A 23,094-nucleotide genomic window follows, 5' to 3' on the forward strand; every position below is an offset into this window, starting at 1 on the left:
AAAAGTAAAGAACAAGGGAGATCTATGTGGAGTGACATAGGAAAATCACCAGGATGCACTGTGAAGTTATAAAAAGCAAGTTTTAGAACAACATGTTACCGTTGATATACCTGTGAAAAGCAAATAATTAATACCACACTCGCAAAACTATAAATTATTTCTGGGCTGGCGTGGGGGCAGGGGAGGCAGGGAATTGCTTATCTGTTTGTATGTGAACATGCCAGAGAGAGCCTGCGAGGCCACATCACAGCACCAATGAGTGGCTACTTCTGGGAGGGAAGGGCATGAGGGGTGGTGTGTCATTTCCTGTATTGTAATGAAATACAGGAAACATTTTAATGAAATTGCCCGTACATTTGACAGTCTTTAAAAAGCAGAGGGAAGGATGTAAGTGTGTGAGTATGTGTTTTGAAGTAAAGTCCACTTGAAAACTGGTCCTGAAAAACATCCATTTGGTTTGTGACCATTGCTGAGATCACGGCAGTACCGAAACTGTATGGAGGGTCCCCTTTTGACACACATACACACACACACACACACACACACACACACACACAGCACAGGTCCAAACATTGTAAAGGATCACACCACAGTACTTGAATATTAACTGAGAGATAATCAAATATGGATGGACAAAGCCCTACAATTTTGCTTCGTCTCGGGTTTTTTTAATATGCTTACCTCCTAAACCAACCTGTTCTAAAGTGACTATTTTGCTTTCTATTTATTTTTTAAACAGAAAAGGTTCCAGTCGAAGCACAACCTGAATTGGGAAGCTGGGGAGATGGCAAAGGTGAAGATGAATTATCCCCAGAAGAAATACAAATGGTAAGCTAGTCTCTTCCTAATCATGTGTTTTTAACTAGTTTTAGTAAGAATATTTCATTGAATAGAAGGTCACCCTAAATGCTGTTACCCTTATTTTTATGCTGAGCTTTAAAAATTATAGTTTAGATACAATTTTCCACTTGATTTCCTAATTCTTAGTATACTTTTCATATGCTTTAAATTTGCAATAGCATAATTAAGGAAGAAATTGCCTTAGAATAACATTACTAATATTAGATGTCTTTTTGGCAGCAGTAAAACAGTCTTCTAAATGACTCTTTTATATTCATTGCTATGGTGCTTTTTAATTGTTTGAATTGCTGGTACATGATACTGTGAAGAAATCGTAAGTAATGACTGCAAATGACGAGTGCCACTTTAACTGCCAGTGTCACCTTTTAGTCACCCATGCCCTAGTTGCCAGCTGCAGCTTATCATCTCTGGTTGAATTTCAGAAGAAAAGCGATAGACCTGGTCCGAGCCCCAGTCTGGTCCGTTTCTAGCAGGGCCCGGGGCAGGGGAGGGGAGCCGGGCATGCCCTCGTGTGTGTGTGTGTGTGTGTGTGTGTGTGTGTGTGTGTGTGTGCATGCGCGCACGTATGAATGCAGAGGAAGGGCTGTGATGTGTGTGCTGCACTCACGGCAGGATTGGAGGGCCACGTTGGGTGGTAGCTGCTGCTCACTGGAGCCTCATACATGCTTTGTACTCAGGGCTGTTTCACCAACATTCATTCTCTCGGATGAGCAGTTTCCCCTTTAAATCATCTCAGAAGCGTGACACTGATTCCAGTGATGATACCATTAGCCTCGATTTTCCTGGGACTTGCTCTGGGGCACTCCCTCGGAGGCTGTGGAACAAGAGGCAGAGCTCCCTGTGTCCTTGATAGACAAAAATAATTCTGAGCCCAGGAAGTAACTCAGATACCTTAAAGCAGTATAGGATACCCTGCTTCTGTCATGGTCCAGATACACCTCCAATTTGGGATACTTGCTCAGTGCTCCCCAGTCCAGCAAGCATGCCACCCAGAAGCCTGCACACGACTCCAAGCAGCAGTCCTTGCTAGCCAGTCCAGTTGGGAGAGGTTGAGGGTGATGGCCAGGGCGGGCAGTGAGGGCAGAGATGAGAAACGGGAAGTGGGCAGGACTTGGTGATCGGGGAGGGCAGCTGGGCGTGAGAGAGAGAGGGAGGAGAAAGAGCCGGGAGCTTTCTAACCTGGGGACGCAGGATGCCGGCAGTCGGGGTGATGCCCTCCATCAGGGGCAGGTGTGGGTCCTAGGAGGTGTCTGGTGGGTGCTGGGATCCCGGGCCTGGGGCTCCAGCTGGAGACGTGACCGTGGGAGACCCCTGACAGCAGGTGTTTGAAAGCACATCCAGGGTGGAGAGAGACACACGCCACCTGGGACACAGGGCCAGAGCAGGTCAAGGCGGAGAAGCCAGCAGACTGAAGGGCAGTTTGATCATGCTCCCCTATAGCTAGATGATGGCCAAATTTCCTGAAACCTCATAGTTCTTCTTCAGTTTATACAAAATAAGTTTATAACTGTAAATGATGTCATGTGTTCCCCCAGATCATGTAACGTGACCACCCTATCTTTGCTAGAGATAAAAATATGTACAGCACTGTCCCTTCATTAAGAAAGAATACATTTGTGTTTAGGCAGAACGTAGCTTCTATTTAAGGATTTTTTTAAAGTACGCTGCCCCACTTCATAAAGGAAATAGGTAGAGGAATGGCAGGCCGTTGTTTGCCAGTTGTTGCCTCTCCCCCCCACCGGGCAGCGGTGAGCAGCAGCAGCATGTGAACGTCCACAGACGTGGGCTCAGAAGTTGTCGGCTGCACGGGGGCTGGACCAGAGGAGGGCTGGCAGCAAGGATATCTGTGATCAGCAGATGCTCGGCCCCAGTGAGAGATGATGCAGCAACGTGAGCTGTGAGACAGAGCAAGTTTTGAATCCTCTGTGTCACTTACTGCCTCTGTAATTTGGGGGCAAGAAGCTGAGCCTCACTGAACCTGAGCTTGGGAGGTTGACAGGGTTGTCAGGAATGGGGTCATGTATATATGAGCGCCCAGCAGAGTGCAGGGCACATAGCAGCTGCTCAGCGGCTGTTTCCTCGCCAACAGTGAGAGATTATTGCTGGGCCCATGGGGTCCTGCGTTCCCTGCATGTTCAGAGGGTGATGTAATCGATGCGTATGAGAAACACACGTTCACATCGTGAGGTTTGTCTTTCCATAATGATGGCTGGAGCACCATGCGTGCCTTTCCTTGTGCTGTCTTGACGGAAGCATCGTCCAAAAACGTGCCAGCGACCAGTCCCAATAATGCTAGCTACCTCGGTGTCACGAGACTGGTGACCCTAGCGATCAGAGCCAGCAGGGCATCCCTCCCTAATTTTTATTGCGTTATTGCAAGAGGATGGGGCAGGAGGCTGTTCCATTCAGCACCGTTACGACAGGCTGTTTGATGTTCACTTCACTCCTTTCTTAACGGGGGCTCATAGCCAAGTACCATACCTTACAGTCCGACTGACTCGAATCTTATTTAAAAGGCTCAACCCTGAAAATGAAGAAAAAGAAATGCCACACTATTGGTTTTAAATTGGAAAGCGTTAATAGCAAATTGTGGTCATAATTCATAGTCACTGTTTTGGAATTTTTCCTCAGGGTAAAATAATGAATTAAGCTCTATAATAGCAATTTAATCCATTATTTCACCCACATGAGCTGTTGATACTTGTTCCAGAATGGCTGCGGAGCATTATGTAATTCTTCGCACATTTCCATTCATCACTCGTGATACAGGTATATTAATACCCCTGGGTTAATATAAGCAGATGTTTGTGGTCAGGCTGAGTGGAACCAAATTGTTTTCTGATGTTACACAGAGAAAAACACCTCCTTTCTGAGCCCACCTTCACTTTACTTGCCTCCAGTGAAACCACTGCACTTAGTAATCTATTTCTTTGGGGTAAGTTTTAAAGACATGAAAGTGACTCCTGTTCTTCAGTTCTTCAGTTTGCCTGAAAAGTGTCCCACGGCCCCTGTGCCGTGAGGCAGGCCCCTGGAAGCACCAGGTGGGTGGCTGGCAGGGCCTGTGGTCTGTGGCCACGCTTGGCTTACACATTGGGAACATGAGCATTGTTGATAGAATTTGAGCGCCACACGGGTGAAAGCTGGGGTCTAGACCCTGGGAAGGTTCACTGGGGCACAGGTGGAGGTCAGGGTGAGGGGCACGGAGCCACAGGTGTGAAAGTGTTTGGCACAAATAAAACATAACTGGAAGAGCCCCGAGCAGGTCTGGGGAGTGGGCTCCAAGCTGAGAGGCAGGCTGCCCTCTGGGCCAAGCCCCCCGTGGGTCCACTGTGTTGCTCTAGTGAACTCTTCTTAGGTCTTTGCAGCGCAGATATTTCTCCTCATTTGACACTCAGAGGCCTTGGGAGGAGTGATTTTCTTTTTCTGGATTAGAAAAGGATTTCTATAACAGCGTATGCACAATGTGGATCTGCAGCCTTTAAACCAGGTTATAAACCCTTTTGGGAGGTCCTGTTCGAAAGTCTGGCCGACTTCTAAATGGAATAAAGCAGTTAAATCATGTCACCTGCTCTGTCCAGCGGCGTCTGAGCACTTGAGCTTTATTAGTTTAGACGCCCCATGTGGTAGGACTTGTAACCGCGACACCTCCCACTGTTGTTGGCAGTTGCTGGGGGTCTGCACTGAGGGAAAGCACCGTATTCTGGGGTGAGACCTAAGCAGTATAGCGTGGAACAGCCCAGAAAGGCCGGCTGGCTGCTGTCATTTCTCCCCAGGACGGGCCTGCCCACCCTCCCCGTCATCTAGGCCCCTCAGCCCCTTTTTCAGGGGGACAGAGATGGAGGAAGACGCCGGCAGGTGTGTCTTCCCAGGGCCTGGAGGCCCCCCTGTCCTTGGTGCTGATTGTGGGGCTGCAGCTGCACGGTGCCTGTGTAGTGCCAGGGAGCCCCGCTGAGAGTGCTGTGCGTGGACTCCTCACGCCCGAGAGACTGAAGGGACCCAGAGCCGTGTGGTCCTCTTGAACTTGAAACCGGGGTGCTGTGCTGCGTGCTTAGTCACTCAGTCATATCCAACTCTGTGCAACCCCATGGATTGTAGATCGTAGCCCGCCAGGCTCCTCTGTCCATGGGGATTCTTCAGGGAAAAAGACTGGACTGGGTTGCCATGCCCTCCTCCAAGGAATCTTCCCAACCCAGGGATTGAACCCACGTCTTCCACATTGCAGGCAGATTCTTTACTGACTGAACAACCAGGGAATCCCAGGGAGGGGCCTCCAAAGCATTTAATGACTCATTTTGCATATCCAGAATCTGAGTCCTGGAGAATGACATAACAAGAATTAACATTCATAGAGGTAAAGTTGTTACCAACTCTATTAGTACTCTAGTTTCCCCTAGTTTAGTGATGAAGACAGAGGCACTGAGAGGGTGTTACCCGCCCAAGGGCAAACAGCTTAGAAGATGGAGGAGGCTTCCCTCCCTACCCTCAGGATCAGGCAGGAAAGGATAGGAATCACCCACCATGTCTGTTCACACAGAGAAACTGACAGCCACACAGAAGGCCAGTGGCCGGCCCAGGGTCAGCCAGGGAGTCCCCCTGAGGACACAGGACATGGGTCATTGGAGCCCCTGCCGTATCCCCCACCTCCCCTGGTGTTGGTGGCTCCCTGCCTCACTCGGCAGATGAGAGAGGAGGTGTACGGGTTTGCTGCCCAGACAACCTCAGAAACCACCCTGCCTGTGCAGGGGACTGCGGGCAGCAGCCTGGCCTCTGCCTCATCGACCGGCCATCGAGATAGAAGGCTCCTGGGCACTGGGCTGTGGGAAACAGGTTCTGCTGTGTTGTTTTTTTGTTAATGCAGTTTCATTGTAACTCCCACCCCGTGCATGGAGCCTGCACTCCTTAAGGCTGGCCATAGACACACCTCTCCCCTCATCCCACCTTACTGCTTGATCCCTTCAGGCCTTTGTTTCTCTCACTTCCTCCAGGAATGGGGAATTTCTCAGGTAACTGCAAGAACCCATCTGGCAGGAAGTCAGAGCCAGAATGTGATCCACTCCCGACGTTGCTAACTGGGAGCCCTGCAGAAGGAACAGTAACACAAAGGCCTGAATGGAAGCCACATGCCCTTCAGCTGGGGAGGGAAAAAAGCAAGCTTTGTTCTCAAGGAACATTCCAGTAATAAACCACCTCAAACCACTAGTTAATTTTGTTTAGGAATAGTTCAAAAGCATGAAAGGACTGTAGATTTAAAAGGTTGGGGCCATATTTTGTCATTAGAAGAATTCAAAGAAAATGCCCCTTGCCCAAAGGAAAAATCCAAAACCTGAGTAAAGTACCTGAGAGAATTAGTCAAATTAGCACCCACATGCTGAAGTAATAATATTTTTTTCTTAAATACTGGACTGCTGACAATTAACGGAGCTGATTCTTTCAAACTCAGGAGTGAAGTTATATTCCCTTGAATCGCCTTTTTGATGCACAGTTAGGAGGGCCATCTCAGTACCATCTCAGCAGCCAGCAAGGCAGCCTGCTGTGGTTGGGGTGGCCCTTCGGGGGGGCTTCCCCAGCACTCCTCCAACCCCCTGCCGCTCCCCTTCTCTGTCTTCTGACCCGGTGGGTCTGGGGTGGAGTGGAGGCCTCAGTGTGGAGTGGCCCCATGCTCATGGTGCAGGGATGGAATGGACCAGATCACCTAGACCAAAAGGGAGGGAGGGCAGACCTTAGACAGCAGGGAAGGCATGAAGCCAGCAAGGGTGCTGAGGAAACCTGGCAGAGCAGCACGGGAAGGCACCAGCCAGGATAGCAAGGCTGCTCCCCTGCAGGGCAGAGGCAGAGCACAGCGCACCCAGGTGAACCGAGCCCCTGCCCCTCATCTTCCTCATCCCTGCTGCTGTACTAAGGCAGGGTGGCCTGGTCCTCAGCTGGATTTCCAGCCTCTGCAGGCCAAGAGCTCCCTTCTCTTCCCTGTGCGGTGCCCGGCACAGAGGTGCCTCACAGGACATTTGCATGTGTGACTGCAGCTGGAACAGGTGTGTGGGTCCAGGCAGCTCACAGTCACACAGAAGGTTGGAGACACACACAACGTGGTACACGCATCACGGGGATGACCCACACTTCTCCACGCTCGCCATCGTTCATAAAAGTCAGCTTGTACGCTTGCGGTTCAAACGAGCGAGTTGAGAAGTCTAGCCTCAGGCAGCCCCACTGCACTGCGGGGTTTCATTTTCTTCCTGCAGCCTGGCTATCCTCACGTGAATGCTCAAGGTCTTCCAGTAACGCTGACTCACTCCATGCTGGAAAGAGGGGCTCCGGCGTGATTCTCGGAGGGTGGATCAAAGAGTTCTGCACAGACTCACTGTGCTCGACACTTGCCTTTGGGTGGGTTGCTTTGAGACTCGAGTTAATGTGTGTGTTTCCTTACAGTTTGAACAAGAAAATCAGCGCCTGATTGGTGAAATGAACAGCCTGTTTGACGAAGTCAGGTATGTTTGTGGGGTTCCCGGGTGAGCAAATGGCCTAGTTTACAACTTTCCCAGAAAGTAGAAACTTCACTCATTTAGTTTGGTGCTCAGGCATCCACATGTGGCCCTTGGGCCAAATGTAGCTACCCCTGCCTCCAGCCCCCCGTAAGGAAGCTGCACGAATTCACTGCCCCTCAACTTGTGGGCCTGCGAGGTACCCTCTGTGGGCCGCTCCCAGGCTCCCAGGTGCTGCAGCCCCATCTGAAAGGTCATGATGGCACATGTCATGACAGCTGCCAGGAGGGGATTGTCTGTACCTAGCTACCCTAAGATGAAAGGGGTTAATTAAGTATAAATAGGGACGGCTGGCCGGAGAAGGCAATGGCACCCCATTCCAGCACTCTTGCCTGGAAAATCCCATGGACAGAGGAGCCTGGTAGGCTGTAGTCCTTGGGGTCGCTAGGAGTCAGACACGACTGAGCGACTTCACTTTCACTTTTCACTTTTGTGCACTGGAGAAGGAAATGGCAACCCACTCCAGTGTTCTTGCCTGGAGAATCCCAGGGATGGGGGAGCCTGGTGGGCTGCCATCTATGGGGTCGCATAGAGTCGGACACGACTGAAGCGACTTAGCGGCAGCAGTAGCAGCAGCAGGGACGGCTGGCAGAGGGAAGCCCTGCAGAGGGCTCCACTGGGGTCTTGCTGCTCCCTGACCAGGCTATCAGCCACACAGAAGGCCCATGGCTGTGGCCCACGTGAGTAGGGTCACCGCCCAGCCCTCCAGTGAAAGCGCTCGGGCCTGCTGCCCTGGGAATGCCGGGAGTGTTCTGAAAGGACGTGCTGAAACTCTTGTTGCATCGTGGCCACTTCCCAAAAGAAGACTCGTCCTGACATGTCAGCCTTGCAGCCCTGGAGGCTGAGTGCAGGGTTTCCCCTGACCACTGCCCTGGGTTCTTCTGCAGCCTCTGCCCTCACAGGCGGGCCTCCCAGTCCTTCTTCAAGATGGTGCTCTTCCTGCCCTGGCCCCTCCTCACTCTCCTCTCTTCTGCTTCCCTCACCTGGTCTGGAGGAGTCATCTCCCCACCGAACATTGCTTCCTCCTGGGCTGGGAGCTCAGCCTCTAGACGCACACCCGCTAGACCACCCCAGGGTCGCCTGTGCTGTCCAGGCAACCAGGAGAGGCCCACATGCTCCGGTGCTGAACCCAGATGGGATATTTTCAGCCGGAATCAAAGGAGGTTTCCTTTCCACAGAGAGTTGGTTTGAATGGCGAATGTACCCTTTCCTCTAACCTGCTGAGTGGTAACAGGGTTTTGGGTGACAGCATATTCTGGCGTTTTCTTCTGAATCCCCACCACGTATGACTGTGTTGCTAGGACAGGGCTCGGCATTAAAGGAGACTCTGCCTTTTGTAACTACTGGGTACAGCCATGTGCTCCTGGCCCCGCACTGACTCAGGAGTCAGGGGTCCCAGGGGTCAGCTTATGAAGTGGTAGGGGTGGGCTTCCAAACCATCCAGTACACCCAGAAAGCTGAAGGGCATTAAAGGGGAACCAGTGAGGAGCATGAGCCTCTGCCCTCCTGAGCCTGTGTCCTGAGCAGGCCACTGTGAGTCACCATGGTGTTCCCTCCCTCCCATGCCTTCACTTAGAAGAGACGACTTCTTTAGAAATGTGTGACATTGCTGTTAAGATCACCAGGTACTAACAGTTAATGTGTATCTGTTTTTCTTTTTTTTAATGAAGGCAAATAGAAGGGAAAGTGGTTGAAATCACCAGACTCCAAGAGATCTTCACAGAGAAGGTTTTACAGCAGGTAAGAAAAAATAATTGTTTTCAGTTTTATCTTACAGGGGCATCTACTCAGAACTTGGGACATTTCTTCTGAGGTCATCAGGGCTCTGCAACTGTTTGCTTGTGGCTCAGCTGGTAAAGAATAGGCCTTCAGTGCGGGAGACCTGGGTTCAATTCCTGGCTTGGGAAGATTTGCTGGAGAAGGGGTAGGCTACCCACTCTGGTATTCTTGGGCTTCCCTGCTGGCTCTGGTGGTAAAGAATCCACCTGCAATAGGAGACCACGGTTCGATTCCTGGGTCAGGAAGATCCCCTGGAGAAGGGATAGGCTACCCACTCCAGTATTCTTGGGCTTCTCTGATGGCTCAGCTGGCAAAGAGTCCGCCTTCAATGCAGGAGACCTGAGTTGGATCCCTGGGTTGGGAAGATCCCCTGGAGAAGGGAATAGCTACCACTCCAGTATTCTGGCCTAGAGAATTCCATGGACTGTGGGACAACTTTCCACGCACCCCAGCCCCATGCGGCAGAGCCCCTGGGCAAGGGAGACAGCTAGGTTGCGGTTCTGGGTGCCCTCGGGAAAGCTGGGGAGCCTCTTTGAGCCACAGTATTTTTCCATCTATAAAATGGAGCAGCCTTTGTATGGTTGTCGTAAGGCACAGACATAACCCATGGAAAGTGCCCAGCACAGTGCCTGATGGGTAGTAGCTTTACAATGAGCAGTTCAGCAATTCAGTTCAGGTTCACAGTGCAGGTTCAGGCTCGGCCCTCCCAGATGCCAGGTCCCTGCCACCTCGGGTGTCCCGTCCTCACAGGAAGTGTGACTGTTCTCATAAGTGGATTTTCATTTCATTTCTACCTGCCTGCTGTTGGAAGTTCTTCTAGCCACTAACCGACAAAATTTTTAGAAAACACCTGATAAAATTTCCCTTTTGTATTCAGTATCCCCAGACTGGAAGGTTTGAAGGACAAAATCATTTTTCTCCACTGTGTTAAACTGGGCCACTTGACTTAAGAGACTCCACTCACAAAATGTCCCCTAAACCACACAGCCAGAGTCAGATCATTGCACACTGGGCACACGAGGCTGTTCAGGTTTGCAAGAGTTGCTCTTTTCATGAGCACATTGCAGGAACTATTCTAGTCCATATATGTTAAGCCTCCATTTAGAAGGCTAATGGGCATCAGTTCAGCCACCTAACACAGAAAACAGCTCAATCAGATGTCTCGCTCTCCGAGCCCCAGCAGAGCCAGACAGCCAGCTCCAACCTGGTTCCCCATTGCTCGCTGTATGACCTGCGGTACTCCCCAGCCCCCTCCCCCTCTGCAGACCGGGGCCCAGGTCACACGTGTCCCTCTTGGGTGGAGAATAGGAAGTGCCCGGCCCGCCCTGGGCTCTCCATCCGGAACTGAACTAGGAACCGTTGTTATTTGTGGGTGTGGCTGCAGCCGACCTGGGTGATGCCCTGTTTCATGGCACAGCCAGAGCTTCACCAGCAGGCAGAGCCTATGTGCAGCGAGAAGCACTCAGGTTTTGAGTGGCTGAGTGCACTAGCAGCACTTACTTCCACAGCCATTGTGTCTGCTCCTCAGCCCAGCCACCGAGGGGCACTGACTGCCATTCACAGTTGCTTCTGGTTAGGGGGCTGCTTCTCAGACAGGAAGCAGCTGTCCTGGAGTTCTGGACAGGCACCCCGCGGGGTGGGAGCAAGGCCCAGCCTGCGTCACACCCAGGGCTCCGGGGCTTGACCTGGGAGGGTCTTGCAGAGCACAGACTGAGCCGCACCTGGCTTCCCAGGATTTCTAAGACCTGAAAAGAGCTGAGTGTGTCTGAGATTTCTCATCTGTGTTGCAAGGTGGCTCTCACAACACACTCATGGGAGCACCTGCCCCCACTGGGAGCATCTCCAGGACGCAGTTAGAGAACAAGGCGGTCCCTGGCCCTCGGGTCTTCCACTGTGTGGCTCTCACTGCTGGGAAGCGGGTGGCTGAAGGTTGCTTTCCTCTCTGCGGTACCGGTTCCATGTCAGTCTGGTTTCCCTAAAACCCGAGCTTGTTTACATTCCCACCCCCTAGAGGAAGGGGGAAGGACAGCCAGCCCTGCCCCTTAGAGGGCAGTGTTGGGGTGCAGGATGGGTTATTAGCCAGACGCTTCTGTGTAAGCCCAGGAGCCCACATGTAAGGTTTCCAAGTATTCTGACTAAAATTTTGCAACCAAAGCACCATTTTGAAGCTACTGTGTGTGTTTTAAAGCCACGTGCACCTTAAAAGCCCTGGTGTGTGGCAGCCGCTCTGTGATCAGGCTCGTACGTTTGTCCCTTCCTGTCCGGTGAGTGGATGGGAAGGTGGCAAGCTGGGGTGGAGGGAGCACAAGGCCCCCATCCAGTCCCAGTCCTGCCACTTGGGTGCTGTGTTTCTTCAGGAAAGTTACTAAGCTTCTCTGAGCTGGAAGTTTCCCTTTGGTAAAATGGGAGTGTTGCCTACCTCCTGGGTGCTGTGAGAACATGTGGGTTCACGTGTGTAAAGCCCCTGCCCTTTGCATGCAGCAGCTGCTGTTTCTACTGTGACAGACACTTGGGGAAGGAGGACAGTTATATTTATCTGCTTTTGTCCTCCACAGGAAGCCGAGATTGACAATATTCACCAGTTAGTAGTTGGAGCAACTGAGAATATCAAGGAGGGCAATGAAGACATCAGAGAGGTGGGTACTCTAGGTCCCGAGAATGACTTGGAGGCACTGAGTCCAGGGTGGTGGTCGCCTCGTCAAGGCCGCACACACATGGCAGGTCGCAGGACCATGCACTGGATGGACCGGTTCCACAGTTCCATCCTGCCCAGCCCAGGGCCCACTCATTGCCCTGCAGAGGAGCGTTCTGCGGTGCAGGGGCCACTCCCTAAGTCCAGGCTGGGTGCCACTGGAGAAGCTTGTTGGACCAGAGCCCTGGTCTTCGACGGGACCACCAGAGTCGACTCTGTCGAGTGGACTTTATTTTCTGGGTGCAGTCCTCAGGTTTGGGTTGATGTGGGACCACTCTTGGGCCACCACCTCCATCGCACTGCCAGGAAACACAGGCCAGGGTAGCAGACACGCATGCTGAGCCTGCCTGTGTGGGTCTAACCCTGGGCGGACGTGAGCCGTTTCTCCTGGGGGACTCGTGCAGAGGCACCACATGGTGGCTAGCCAGCGAGGGCAAGGCACCCTGTCTTCTAATAGATCTTAAACCCACCTTTCGGTTTTGCTTAAAAACTAAGCCATCCGTGCAAGGTAGGGACAGGCTGGAGCTGCCCCCACAGTCCCAGCCCTGCAGGGGGAGCGCCGGTGGACACGCGTGGGCCTTTCGGACCAACCCCCTCCCCTCCTCCCCCAGGCCATCAAGAACAACGCAGGCTTCCGGGTGTGGGTGCTCTTCTTCCTGGTGATGTGCTCCTTCTCCCTGCTCTTCCTCGATTGGTACGACAGCTAGGCGGCCTGGGGGACGGCGCCCCACACCGGAGCCACTGATGGGAGCGGGGCTGAGACGTGTGCTCACAGAAGGGACACCAGACCTGTGGCTTAAGCATTCAGTAATGAAAAAGAAAACCACACAACTGAAACTGGTCTGCGCTGCAATCCTGAGGCCAGAGGGAAGGAGCGGGGGGATGGTTATTCCTGCACCTGATGGGGCTGCTGGGGGGCGGGGGCTGCCCCAGGGAGGGGGCCTGGTGGGCTTCCTGCTCCACGAACGTCTCCAATTCAGAGGAGGCAGCGGCCATTCCCCACCCCAGCAGGAAGAACGCGGTCAGCCGCTCCTCAGGGCAGATGACCTGCGCTCCCTGTGGTTTCCTGTGTGCCTGAGCAACTGATGCACAGACTCCTGAGCAGAGGAAAAGCCAGCTCGCCTTCATTCACCCTGTGAAACTAGTATAGAACCGCGGCCACTTACTGTCTTATTGGTGGGTCCAAGGTTAGGATGTCACTGCGGGCCACCTGCCTCCTGTCGGGGAAGAAATGTGGGCAGGGGCCTGGCTCCTCCCAGCACTTTCCTGCGGCAGAGGGGGGCGGGCAGGGGAGGCCTGACTTCCTGCCCCTGGGGCCCCCCAGAAGCTGCGTCCAGAGAAGGGCCTGGGCCTCTCCTCCCACCCAGGCCCCAGGAGTTGGGAACGCCCACTGGTACAGATTCGTGAAGCATCTGCAACCACATCTGTGCAGAAAGTCCCTGGTACTCGTGGGCCCCAGGGTATGGTCAAGGGCTCTCCACAAGACAGGCCAGGGCCTCCACAGGGATCCTTGTGTTCTTTATTTGCACAGACTGAGAATGTCGAAAGTTACACGTGAACGAGTTTACAGTCTATAAAATACACGCCTACTAGAAAACACAAACAGGGTTGCCTTGGCACTGCGTTGACGTGGGCTGGAATTGGCTGATGGATCCTCTCTACACAGGAGGACTTCTGGCACAGTTATTGCTCTTTTGCGTCCCCCACAGCCTCACAACGTCCACAACTCCACATGCCCACCCACCGCTCCAAGGCCACAGTCATTGTTTCCAGACACCCTTAATGATAAAATACACTGTTTATGTTTTGGAAGCACATTTCAGGGAACAGTAATGGAGATGGCCATGACCACCATGCTTGTTTACAACACAGCTTGCACTATGTGTCATTTATTTTTGATTAAAAAAAAAAAAAAAGTGAAACTTCTGACATGTCCACCAGAAACAACACATTCAAATAACACGGAAGAAAATGTCTGTGAATGTCTTTTTTTCTATATAATCCTCTTACACACTTGGTTTATCTAACTGGTAATTCTGTAAACATATACTTTTAATGTCAAGATTCAGGCTGAAACGTAATTGTCTTACAAAGATTGTGAATGGAAATGTCATAATTGGACTTGCAGCCCCCCCTCCCAGCCTTTCCAGCCTGTTTCTTACATCAAAGGAGTTACATCTGTCCCACAAAATAAAAATCAACATAGTCTTGACTTATACCAGCAATTACACTGTTCACTTTTCCCACCCAACTAAGTGTTCCAAAACTAACCTGCTAACACGGGCATGTCGGTGCAAACTTGTTCGTAATAGACGTGGACAAAAGGGCTGGTTGGATTTCATTCCTACTCCGCCCATCACAGAACAGACAAGACTACCTACAGGGAGACGGGGATCTGTAGCCTGTGGCCCAGGGTCCCCTCCTCCCAGAGTCCCCACCTCACGTGCTCTGACCCAGTTCACAGGTACTGAGGGGCCACACTGACTCCTCTGCCCGGCCAGCGCCCTCTGTACAGAGAGGCCGCCACGTCCTCGCTGCAGCGCTTGCGCACTCGGCAGTGAGCGCGGGGGAGGAGGGCATGGCCGCCCCCGCCTCCGGGCCTCTCTGCTTCCTTCCCACCGTCCTCCACCATTCACTATGGGGCATGGGCTTCTTGGCCTATCGGAGTACCCTTCTGGGAGGTGGGAAGAAACGTGAAGTACAGCTTGCCCTTAGCACAGCAGGGATCACTCTAGATGTGGCTGTGGAGTAAGGTTTGCGAAACAGCAAGGTGGTTTAAAAGGAAAAAAAATTCCACAAAATGCATTATTATTTATCTGAAGTTCAAACCCCTTGCATATCCAGTGTAAATTTTTTTTTTTTGACAGCATCCAATAAATCCCAGGAAAGTCACTAAATTAAGATTCCCTAACATGGAAAGTGGTGGCAGAGCTCCCTAAGCAGTGCTGATACGCACTTGACTTTACGCCCGTGAATGGTCCGCAGCAAGTTGTATTTGCAAAGCAGCAATTAGCAAACAGAAGCGGTTGCACCATACATGAGTAACCTCTATAAATTATCAGTAATTATATTTGATGAAATGTCCCTCAAAGTCCCCTTGTTACCTTCAAGCGACACCATTAAGGAACTTGCCCATCTCGCTAAGCCGATTTCTCTGCGGCCTCGGTCTCCTGCTCCGAGAGCTTCTCTTCCGACAGAACGGACATCCATGGCGACACGGAGCGGGTGATGCTCTGCTTGGCCAGGTTGTAGTGGTTAATGACGGTGTAAAATTTCTCCCGGGCATTGGAGTCTTGCTCGGCATAGTAGCTCTCCAAGCCTTCTGGGATGCACTGGGTGTTCTGCAAGACAAGCGGCCCCTGAGACACACACACTGACGCAGGAGGCGGGCCCGTGAGTCTCCAGGTAACACCCGTGGTCACCAAGTACCTCCCTGGGTTTGGGAGAGACTCAATGCTGAGCTGACCGCCTGGCGTTGATGGCATCGTAACAGGAGGGGCGTCTATAAGGCCACAGTGAAGGGACTTAGCGGTCCTTCCTGTTGCTCTAAAGACCTTACACTCGCTATTTATTTTAAATCGAACCAGGGTCTTCTGCATTGCCGCTGGAGTCTTTACCACCTGAGTTATCAGGGAAGACCATTTTAAATCTACTAGAATACAGTGGAACTTCTGACATGTCCACCAGATGCAACAGTGAAGAAAGGCTTCTGTGAGCCAGTTGGGGGCAGGGGGGTTAGGGGAGGCACACTTGAGGGCACGTGAGCTGGGCCTGGGGGCAGGAGGACCCGGGACACAGGCTGGAGAGAGGCCCGTGGCACAGCAGAGGGCGAGGAGCCTCAGGACACAAACACCGGGAGAAGGCAAGGGTCAGGGGGTTGGGAGGGACTGGTGTGACCCTGAGAACCAGAGAGCATTAGGAAGACACGCGAACCCCACCAGGGCACTTGAGAGGGAGGCTGTCCCGAGGAAGCTGTCCACTAGGGAAGAGGCGCTTCCCTACCGACCACAGAATCCGGGGCAGGCTGGGCGTGGAGACATGAATCCCTGTTCGTCAGCTCACCCAGAGTCTAGCCCGCCCCCGACCCCCACCGCCAAAAGCTGCCTTTCTTCCATCCAGAAGCCGGGCTAAGCCACCACCCACTGTCACACACACACACACACACACACACACGCGCGCGCGCCCTCGAGGAAGGGTGGCGGGCTGCCAACGGTCGGCACCAGCCCCCTCTCCCAGAGCTCAGCAGGTACAGAGCGCCCAGCTCAGGACATTTCCCAGCCCTCCCAGCACCAATTTCTGGCCAATGGGGTGTGAGGGGTGTGTCCGTCCACAATGGGATGAGTCCTTCCACGGGACTTTCTGGCCAATGGGATGCGAGAGGTGTGCCCCTCCTCGGGACTAACTTCTGGCCAGTGGGATGTGAGGGGTGTGGCACAGGCAGGTTGGAAGGGGAGCCCACAGAGAAGCTGCCTGCCCTCCACTGCTCCCGCGGCCCCTTCTCAGCGGCTTTGACCTCCTAGACTGGTCCCTGCCAGGAAAGGGACAACACCCCCAGGGGCTGGCAGCGCTGCCCAAGACAGAACAGGGGCTCCAGGAAGACCTCCCGGAGCCCCACTGCCTGCCAGCCGCGGCTTTAACAAGAGAAGAGCCTTCCATCTGGCGGGACACACCATCTGTGTTTCCAAACGACAGAAGCATCACAGCACCGCCACCGTCTCCTTGTCACACGGTGAAGGGAGCGTGAAGTGACAGGGGTTCCAGACTCGGCCACATCACGGTCACCAGGGAGAGTTTTAAACCGGATTCCCAGCCCCGCCCGCAGGATCCAGCGCTCAGATAACCCTGGAGCAGCGTCTCAGCCTCAACCACCTCACGGGCAAGCACACTGGCGGGATCCCGCCAACCCCCTAGGGCCCAGCAAGACCCCGGCTGTTCAAAGCGCTCCTGTGCCTCCCTGCGTGGGCCCAGCATGGAGACCACAACGGGTCTCCGATGGTCACCTGCATGGCCGATGGCAGCTGCTGCCCAGTGGACGTGAGCTCCAGCCTGGGACACACAAGGGGAACCTCCTCTGAGAGCCTCGTCCCTGCCCAGTGCAGGCTTCCTCAGCCTCCAGAAGCTAAAGGCAGGTTAGCTCCTCCCTGTTAAGGGGCTGTTCCTTGTGGGGTCTATCCTGCAGACCCAAGGCCCATCACCAGACCCCGGCCCAGCCACCATACTGGTTCCTTCTGAGTAAGCCGCCGAGCGCCTTGTGGGCACAGTATCTCCCTGTGAGCTGGGATCCGTTAGTTCCGTTTCATAGATGTGGCCAGCGAGACCCACCTGGGTGAGAACCCAGCTCCAGCCCAGGGCCTCTGCTCAGGGAACTCTGGACTCCACCCACAAAGCTGCCGACGGTCAACACTCTGCCCAAAGGCAGAACAGTGAGAAACAAGGCAGCAAGTTCCCCAGGGCACCAGGGCAGGGCTGCACCCCCAGCAGCCTCAAGTTCCACCAGCGTTCATCAAGCCCTGCAGCCCACTGGCCTGGTCCCCGCTGGGCCCTCGGCTTCCTCAGAGGTGGGGATGGCGGTGCTCTGCAGGGCTTGGTGGGGAGGGCAGGCTTGGCAGGAGGAGCTGCTCCTACGGCCGGAACCACGGGAACCCAGCGAATGCCACAGCCTTCACGAGGCCCTCTTTGGGCACCAGGCGGTCATGCCACCCTCAGGACCCAGAGGCCTTCCCACTGTTCAGGACCACTGCCCGGTGTCAGGAGCAGTCACAGAGGGCTCAACAGGTGATTTGTGGGGGAAAAGGGACCACACGGGGGTCTTACAAAGGCTCCTGTTTGAGCCCATTTAGAAGCCTGAACAAGCGTGACCCAGGGCTCCCTCTCCACGTTGAACGGTTCTTACAGAGGACACCAGCCTTGCATCTGTGAAGAGGCGTTGTCAGCCCGAGGGTCGGGGGCTCTCCCACGGTGGGGGCTGCCCATGGGGTTCAGAGCCACCACGCCAGTTCAGGGCCAGGCACTGGGGATCCACAGACCTGCCGAGCCCAGGCCTGCAGCCCCACGCCTGCCACACAGCCTCCGCTCTGCCACCCACACTAAGAAGGGGCGGACATGGGCAATCGGCAGGGGGAAGGCACTGCGCCTCGTCCAGCCCGGACCGCCAAGCTGTGGCTTCATCACTCCGGGTCTGAGAAGAGGGCCGGGGGTGAAGGATGGGACATAGTCGGGGGCAGGAGGTCTAGAGAGCTCTGGGGTCTGGTGGAGCTGTGTAAGTAAGTTGACTCTGACAGCAGATCCAGCCACCTCTTCCCCAACCAGGCCCCTCTGAAGCCCAGGCAGGCTCCATGGGTGTTTTCCCTGCTGCGGCTGCCGTAGCTACTGCCTCGCCTCAGAGATGCGAGACTCACTGTTGCTGGTTTAGTGAAGATGGAGTAAAGTGAAACGAACATCGCTCAGTCGTGTCTGACTCCGACCCCACAGACTATATGGTCCATGGAATTCTCCAGGCCAGAATAGTGGAGTGGGTAGCCTTTCCCTTCTCCAGGGGATCTTCCCAACCCAGGGACTGAACCCAAATCTCCCACATTGCAGGCAGATTCTTTGCCAGCTGAGCCACAAGGGAAGCCCAGGAATACTGGAGTGGGTAGCCTATCTCTTCTCTAGGGGATCTTCCCAACCCAGGGATCGAACTGGGGTCTCCTACATTGCAGGCAGATTCTAGACCAACTGAGTTATCAGTTCAGTTCAGTTGCTCAGTCGTGTCTGACTCTTTGCGACCCCATGAATCACAGCACACCAGGCCTCCCTGTCCATCACCAACTCCTGGAGTTCACTCAAACTCATGTTCATCGAGTCGGTGATGCCATCCAGCCATCTCATCCTCTGTCATCCCCTTCTCCTCCTGCCCCCAATCCCTCCCAGCATCAGGATCTTTTCCAATGAGTCAACTCTTCGCATGAGGTGGCCAAAGTACTGGAGTTTCGATTTCAGCATCAGTCCTTTCAATGAACACCCAGGACTGATCTCCTTTAGGATGGACTGGTTGGATCTCCTTGCAGTCCAAGGGACTCTCAAGAGTCTTCTCCAACACCACAGTTCAAAAGCATCAATTCTTCGGTGCTCAGCTTTCTTCACAGTCCAACTCTCACATCCGTACATGACCACTGGAAAAACCATAGCCTTGACTAGACGGACCTTTGTTGGCAAAGTAATATCTCTGCTTTTCAATATGCTATCTAGGTTGGTCATAACTTTCCTTCCAAGGAGTAAATGTCTTTTAATTTCATGGCTGCAGTCACCATCTGCAGTGATTTTGGAGCCCAAAAAAATAAAGTCTGACACTGTTTCCACTGTTTCCCCATCTATTTCCCATGAAGTGATGGGACCAGATGCCATGATCTTCGTTTTCTGAATGTTGAGCTTTAAGCCAACTTTTTCACTCTCCTCTTTCACTTTCATCAAGAGGCTTTTTAGTTCCTCTTCACTTTCTGCCATAAGGGTGGTGTCATCTGCATATCTGAGGTTATTGATATTTCAGGGAAGCCACAAAAGTTTACCAGAACAGCTGTGCTCACTGTGTGTATTAGTTGCTCAGTCGTGTCTGACTCTCTGCAACTCCATGGACTGTACATGCTCCTCTGTCCATGGGGTTCTCCAGATGAGCATACTGGAGTGGGTTGCCATGCCCTCCTCCAGGGGACCTTCCCAACCCAAGGATCGAACCTGGGTCTCCTACATTGCAGGCAGATTCTGATGTCCTGACCTCTCACCAGTGTCCTGACCTCTAGCTACACCTGGGCATAGGGGAGCAGGGACGCTTTGCAGGGTTGAACCTTTTGTTCACTCCCAGGCCAGCCCTGCAGGTGAACTGGCCCCCATCCAGAGAGCCAGCAGCCACCCTCCGCCCCTCTGCACTGCCACCTCACCTCCACTCTGTCCATGCCACCAGCACAGGGTCTGGCACGACCTTCTGAAGCCACCAGCACCTGCTGGGCAGCGAGTGACTTTGTTCCAGGCTGAGACGGGCCTCCAGACAGGACAGGGTATTCCCGCTTCTCCAGGTGCCCAGGCCAAAGAAAACAAGACGGTCCTGCTGCTGCCGACACAGCAAGGTGGCAAGACAGGGATGCTCTGGAGGCACTGCAGGGGTGGGGAGGGGCGAGCCGGTGGTGGGCAAGACCCCAGGGGGCGTGTGGGAGCCACGTGGGAGTGGGATGGGGCCAGGGCTCTCAGGAAGCTGTGACCTTGCCCTCTTGGGCCAGAAAGACCCTAGCAGAGCCACATGTCAGGGGTGAGCGCAGGGAGGTCACGGAGCCTCTAAACATCAAATGACAACCAGATGGGTGAGGGAGTCCAGGAAAAGTGTCCCAACAGCCCTGGTCAGCTATTAAAGCTCACATGGAGGCTCCCCAAGAGGAAGTGTACAAGGAACACCCAAGCGTAAAGACCTCAAGGGGGTCTGGGGCGGTTCCCATTATGTTTAAGACCTTTCTATAGTGCTCGCACAGTGACTTCATGATTTAAAAAAAAAGCTAGAGACCTAGTGTCCTCTGCAGCGCATGTCTGCCCTTTGAGATCTCCTGTGACACTCCTCAGTTTGGGGCCAGCCTCAGCAAGGGGCTGGTCCCCGCCCCTCCACGCATCCCAGAAGTTGGGCACCTGTGCCCATCAGCCCTTCCCTCGGGGGCCCAGGCCACTCTGTCCCCCCAGCACAAGCACTGCCCACAGCTGGTCCACACCAATGCCCCCTTCTCATTTAGATCCCTGCCGGACAAGCCCTGTGGTCTTCCTGGAAGAGGTGGCCACAGACACTCAGTCACCCTGTATTCCTTGTTTCCTAACTCTTGGCAGCACGCACATCGTCTGGGCATCTGTCTGCTGGCTTGCTGCTAGAACGGGAGCTCAAGGGCAGGCACCCAGCACTGCCTGTCCGCCCCGCAGCACGCCCAGCACCCCACCACGCACACAGGAGGGGGCCCTTCATACGCACTGAGTAATGAATGAAGGGCAGGGCCTAACCTTGGGCACCACGGACGTGTCTGAGCTCAATTTCCTGTTGGTATCATGGGGTCTAATGACATCTACCCCACAGGGTTTCTGGGAGCATCAAAGATCTGAGGTAAAAGCCCCTGTAAACTGCTGAGTGGCAGCATTTGATCACATGCGCGAACATGCAGAAAGGGAGGAAGGAGACACACTCACACCTTCCTTGCTCCGGCCGTAGCCTGAGGGCAGCAGCTCCCCGGCCCTCCAGGCTCCCCTTATCCAGGAAAGACACCGCCCCTCAGATGCCAGGGGAGACTGCCAAGTTCCAGCGGACGAAGATCCAGAACAATCTCCCTGGGGCTCTAAATCCCCAAGGCTGGCTGAGCCCAGCATCAACCTACAGAGTCTATTAAACAGGCACACGCTTGCCCCATCCAGCGGTGCGGTGAGCCCAAGGACTGGCCCTCATCTCCCTGACCCCACCTGGACCAGCGAATCTAGCAGAACCTGGCCATGCAAGATGGAGAAGACAGCTCGGACCCGCCCTCCTCTGCACTCGGGGTCACAGAGAATGAGCCAGAAGGAAGCCCCGAGGCGGGCTGTGGCCTCAGGTATGCGTGAGCAGTCCACCTGGATGAGGGCTCTGGTCCCCAGGAAGTCATGCTCCGCACACCCAGGTTCCATCAGGGCACAGTTCCCGTGTCACCCTGGCTCCTCCATGACCCCTGGGTCCTCCCCTCCTGCCCTGCCACCCCTGCCTCCCAGAGTCACTCCTGCTCCATCCTCAGAACCCCAACCTGTCCAGACCCCCATCTCTCCCCTGCTCCCCTCTACTAGCCTCCTGGGTCATCTCACTGGCCCCCCGTCACTCCCTTCCAACCCACAGCCTCCACAGCCACCCAAATGACTGTCCCATCACTTCCCCCGTCCCCCGGGGGTCTCTGGCCGACACTCCAGTCTAGCCACGGCTGGCTCCCCCACCAGGTGGGCCATGTATGGACCAGCCAGCAGGTACCTGGGAGCTGCCTACCACCCCACCGACCCACCTGGCTCTGCCCTGCTGGCTCCCAGCCCTCTGGATCCACCTCCTTTAAACCCCAGCATCTTCTGAGCCTCCAAACAGACCATCAACTCCTCCAACCTGGGCCCCACCAGAGTGCGCACAGGGGCTGGTGGAAGGGGCAGGTGGGCTTCCACCAGCCCGGAGTCCTTCCCCAGGGGCCTGCAAGGCGCCCTCACAGACCTCCCACGTGATGGGCACAGAATGTTAGGAGCTCTGGAGCTGCGAGAGGAGGAGCCCATACGAGGGCCCCACGGCCCTCACATTAGCATCGGCCAAAGCGCGGGCGCCCAGTGACAGCGGCGACCAGGCTGGGTCGGCTCCTGCTCAGTACCAGGTCCTGCCTCATTCCAGCAGCACCAAGTCCTGGAACCCACAGGGTCTTCCTCCTCATACTGGCTCCAGGAAGTTCAGAACCAAACGGGGCCCAGATCTGACTGTGGGGGACTCAGGAGCAAGCCCTTGGCCCGTGTGCATCACCACCTCCTGCGTGTCCCCTCACCCCAGCCCCGCCCTTGTTCTTCTCCCTTTAGTCCTGCAGTCCCCCGCATCTGCTTCTCCGTGCAGCCTCTGTGGAAAGAGTCGTCACACGGCTCAGCAAAGCGAGCATCATCCGTCCAGAGAGAGTCCAGCCGTGTTTTGCGGCGGGCAGACCAGGGACGCGCGTTCTCGGGGCTGGGCTCCCGACCCCCGCGTGGCAGTGCAGGTCTCCCTCTCCCGGGACCTCCACTTCCTCACCACACCCCCAGGGGCTGCACTGGGCCTGCCAGGCAGGGGACTCACCCCACATCCCCACTGCACCCCCTGCCCTGCCCGCAGGGCCCCCACCGGGAGCTCCCACCACTCTAGGCCCATCCCTTGGGAGCCGTGAGTCAAGCAGGGGGGTAAGGTACAAAAGCACTGGGGGCCCCAGGGGCTGGGGGCTTACCTTGAGGACGAAGCCGTCAGGGCAGGCGCGGTCATACTTGTACACCTTGTAGACGACCAGGAAGACGACACAGGTGAGGAAGGCCAGGGCAAAGAGGACCAGCACGGACACCTGTGGGCGGCAGAGGGCAGGGGATTAGGGCAACTGATGAGGTAGTGTGTGCGCACACCGTAACACACACACAGATGCACGTGGAAACATGCACAGAGACACACATAGAAACATACATATACACACAGATACACAGAGAAACATACATACA

General features: G+C 54.5%; 2 protein-coding genes across 6 annotated transcripts in view; one reads left to right on the plus strand and one right to left on the minus strand.

Annotated features, from left to right (window-relative positions):
* STX18 (syntaxin 18) overlaps nt 1-14,084 on the plus strand; it is a 118,534-nt gene extending 104,450 nt beyond the window's left edge. Inside the window, exons 7-11 of one of the 2 annotated variants that reach the window (XM_027545019.1) lie at nt 740-828; nt 7,285-7,343; nt 9,068-9,137; nt 11,732-11,812; nt 12,480-14,084. In XM_027545019.1, the coding sequence (XP_027400820.1) occupies nt 740-828; nt 7,285-7,343; nt 9,068-9,137; nt 11,732-11,812; nt 12,480-12,575 (395 nt within the window). In that variant the 3' untranslated portion in view covers nt 12,576-14,084. The remainder of the gene's footprint in view (nt 1-739; nt 829-7,284; nt 7,344-9,067; nt 9,138-11,731; nt 11,813-12,479) is intronic. The other variant, XM_027545020.1, reaches the window with a different exon arrangement.
* The window catches only part of NSG1 (neuronal vesicle trafficking associated 1), a 48,794-nt gene that overhangs the window by 1,924 nt on the left and 23,776 nt on the right, over nt 1-23,094 (minus strand). Inside the window, exons 4-6 of one of the 4 annotated variants that reach the window (XR_003511607.1) lie at nt 22,833-22,943; nt 14,973-15,209; nt 2,041-2,224 (exon numbers count right to left, since the gene is read on the minus strand). Coding sequence is in view for 3 of the 4 variants with exons in the window: in XM_027545024.1 (XP_027400825.1) it covers nt 15,009-15,209; nt 22,833-22,943 (312 nt within the window). In the remaining variant the exon portion in view is untranslated. Of the gene's footprint in view, nt 1-2,040; nt 2,225-13,367; nt 15,210-22,832; nt 22,944-23,094 lie in introns of those variants that run through there. The other 3 variants (XM_027545024.1, XM_027545022.1, XM_027545023.1) reach the window with 3 other exon arrangements.

The sequence above is a fragment of the Bos indicus x Bos taurus genome, chromosome 6 (genome assembly GCF_003369695.1).
Source record: "Bos indicus x Bos taurus breed Angus x Brahman F1 hybrid chromosome 6, Bos_hybrid_MaternalHap_v2.0, whole genome shotgun sequence".
NCBI lineage: Eukaryota > Metazoa > Chordata > Mammalia > Artiodactyla > Bovidae > Bos > Bos indicus x Bos taurus.